Source organism: Juglans microcarpa x Juglans regia, chromosome 3S (assembly GCF_004785595.1).
Source record: "Juglans microcarpa x Juglans regia isolate MS1-56 chromosome 3S, Jm3101_v1.0, whole genome shotgun sequence".
In the NCBI taxonomy this organism is placed as follows: Eukaryota; Viridiplantae; Streptophyta; class Magnoliopsida; order Fagales; family Juglandaceae; genus Juglans; species Juglans microcarpa x Juglans regia.
The window spans coordinates 19,800,045-19,802,688 of NC_054599.1; the positions used below are offsets into that span (position 1 = coordinate 19,800,045).

Consider the following 2,644-nt stretch of genomic DNA (forward strand, 5'->3'; position numbering starts at 1 on the left):
TAACCACAAACTGGAAAGCAGCAAAACTTTCGATCTTGTTTAAGGCAGTCGCATATATTTACAAATGTTAACGTTGCCTCACCGGCTGTGGATTCAAAGAGGAACCACCTTCGATACCGGCGATTATTATATGACGTTTTTTGGGCCTCTGAAATCATTATGACCTTTAATCTGGAATGAAGAAATCAAACCTAACATCAACAGAACCTGAAGTCTCTCCAGTATCTTTGTACTCTATATTTGTTATTGCTCCAACCTCGTCCAAATCTTGATACTCAGGTTTCACCCGTCGTACAGGCACAGTGACAGAATATATGGTTCCAAGGTCCGCATCGGTAGAAACACTCAGGTGAACTTTATCCTGCGATTCTATCTCCACAAAATCTGATAGAGCCTGCACAATGTTGTTGACAATCTTCCTTTTTGCCTCATCACTCACTGCACATCGATCAGAGAAGAGAATCATCTTCAAGCGCTGCTTGGCAATCCTGGCATTAGAGCTCTTTCTAGATGCTGGTGATGGGAACATTATCTTCCAAGCCAAGTTTAAACGTTCCAAGAAGCTCATGTTAATGGCATCAAGGAGGAAGCCCTCAGATTCTTGACTGATGGACTTCGGCGAAAGCTTATAATCTCCACCGACACCAGAAATTTCCTTGGGATGACCACACATGTTGCGGTTATCAAGTACTATGCTGGGCCATTTGGGTATAACTTCACAGATGCTTGATCCTCTATTCAGGAAACCAGAGAACTCCACCTATAATAACAGCACAAAGTTTAGAGACTTAAGCAGGCCAAGGACAGTGCATGCCTTTAAACCCTCAACGCCATCCATAATATTGTAACATGCCTATGTTGCAACATAGAATGGGTGGTATATCTTTCAGCCCCCACATCCGTTATTTGTTGATTAGAATGATGGCTGTTTGATGTGAAACCATTCGACCTTCAGTAGATAAACCAGATCATTAACACGCAAATTATCATATGAAACAAGAACAAACCCCCGCGCTCCTCCCCCCCCCCCCCCCCCCCCCCCCCCCCCCCCCCCAAAAAAAAAAAAAAAAAAAATCGATTTTTGTCATAAACCTTAAACCTTAACAACAATCAAACATATAGAATAAATGGGAGGTTATTAAATGCCTCATTTGGTAAATCTGAGGAAAATTAAAGAAAATGAGGATTCTCACAATTACGACTAAAACCCTCAAAAGTAACCAGATTCCAGGATACCCTTTTCTTCCTTCGGGCTTCCATGGAACTCAGCAGAGAAGTCAAGGACTTGAAACAAAATGCATGGATCCCGGATAGGATCTAATAAATCAGAGATAAATGCAGGAAAATTAACACTGACAAACAAGAGGGTGACAGCTCAGACCTTCGAAGGACGTAATGAGCTTCGAAGAGGGTGCATAGGGTAGGAGCCCAGCGTTGCGGAGACATTCAAATCCCCAGAAATCATCATCGTTTTGAAGCTCCCGATTGCTCTGTCTCTCTCTCTCCCACCTAGGATTTTTGTGTGCCTGCGCTCACTTTACTCGGAATCTTCGTTTTGCACGAAGGATTCAGGTGATGGGTATCGGTTTCACAGTAGCGGACACAACGACGCCGTCTGACCTTTGAGTTTTGAGTTTTTAATTTTTTCTAGGCAGATAATCTGAATCATCATGTTTTAAGGATTTTTTTTTCTCTGTATATTACAAGAATCAAACTTTGATGATTATCAAAGGGATGGAAGTCTCATTCTAGCTAGTATGAGACAAGAAAATCAAATTGAGAGAGAGAGAGAGATATTTAGTACCAATAATTTGGTTTGCCGCCGCTCTCATAAAGGGAGATACTTGGTAGTTTTGTTAAGGTCTCAATATCGGATTGTAATACCATGATATGTCGATTTGATTTTTGCTACACTTTGATGTTTTGGACGTTGAATGAGAGTTTCACTCCACCTTTTCTTATGATACTTGGTTGGAAGAAGTGATAACATGAAAAATATAGCATGTGACAAATAGTTCTAATCATCGATAAATGACATGTATGTGCATGGGAGCTATGCTCAGTCAGGTTAAGGTGAAATCAGTTTGGATCTAAAAGATTTGAGGGTGCAGCATCCAATGGTGCCGCCCTTGGAGGTAGAAAGTCTCCAAGGCATAGTAGCGCATGGATGTTGTCTGTAGCTTAGCGTGCGTGAGCCTCATGTGTCACTCGTTTGGACGATCTTCTTCTTCTTCTTTTAATAAAATGATCGACTACTGTTTATGTTCATAATGTCTTGATTCTTAAGTCATTAGAACTTCTTCTCTGACTTCCCAATTAGGCACCAAATGAAGTGAGAATTATGTGCACCTTCTATGGCTTGGCTTTACAAAGGTTAGATATTCTCAAAATCAGTTCCTTAGAGTTGGTTACTAGGGAACATATTTGAAATTAGCAAACTTTCCTAATCTTTTCCCTTTTTTCAGCATTTTGAGTACATGATTTTAGCTAAATATGCATCTTTCAAATCAACATATTTGTTTTGTTCTTTCACTATTCAGATCAGAAATTGCTTGGAGGGATTCAAAGTATGCTCAAATATATGAATATCTTTGCGAGGAGTATGAGGTGACCCAATGCTTTGGAAACTAGGATTTCAAATTAA

The 2,644-nt window shown here is 40.2% G+C and overlaps 1 protein-coding gene across 1 annotated transcript; it reads right to left on the reverse strand.

Annotated features, from left to right (window-relative positions):
* Positions 1-1,980, reverse strand: LOC121258261 (cell division topological specificity factor homolog, chloroplastic-like). Its single transcript, XM_041159715.1, has 3 exons — positions 1,845-1,980; positions 1,382-1,691; positions 1-760 (listed from the first exon to the last, which is right to left on the reverse strand). Exons 2-3 carry the CDS (start codon positions 1,466-1,468, stop codon positions 167-169), a joined length of 681 nt encoding a protein of 226 aa, XP_041015649.1. The 5' UTR covers positions 1,469-1,691; positions 1,845-1,980; the 3' UTR covers positions 1-166.
* Between the last annotated feature and the right edge of the window lie 664 nt (positions 1,981-2,644).

What these genes read in the sequence shown, in the direction of transcription:
- LOC121258261 (XM_041159715.1), bottom strand. Translation starts at nt 1,468, where the DNA reads ATGATGATTTCTGGGGATTTGAATGTCTCCGCAACGCTGGGCTCCTAC. An exon ending in GCTCATTACGTCCTTCGAAG is followed by an intron (nt 761 to 1,381) that starts GTCTGAGCTGTC and finishes CTGTTATTATAG; the next exon opens with GTGGAGTTCTCTGGTTTCCT.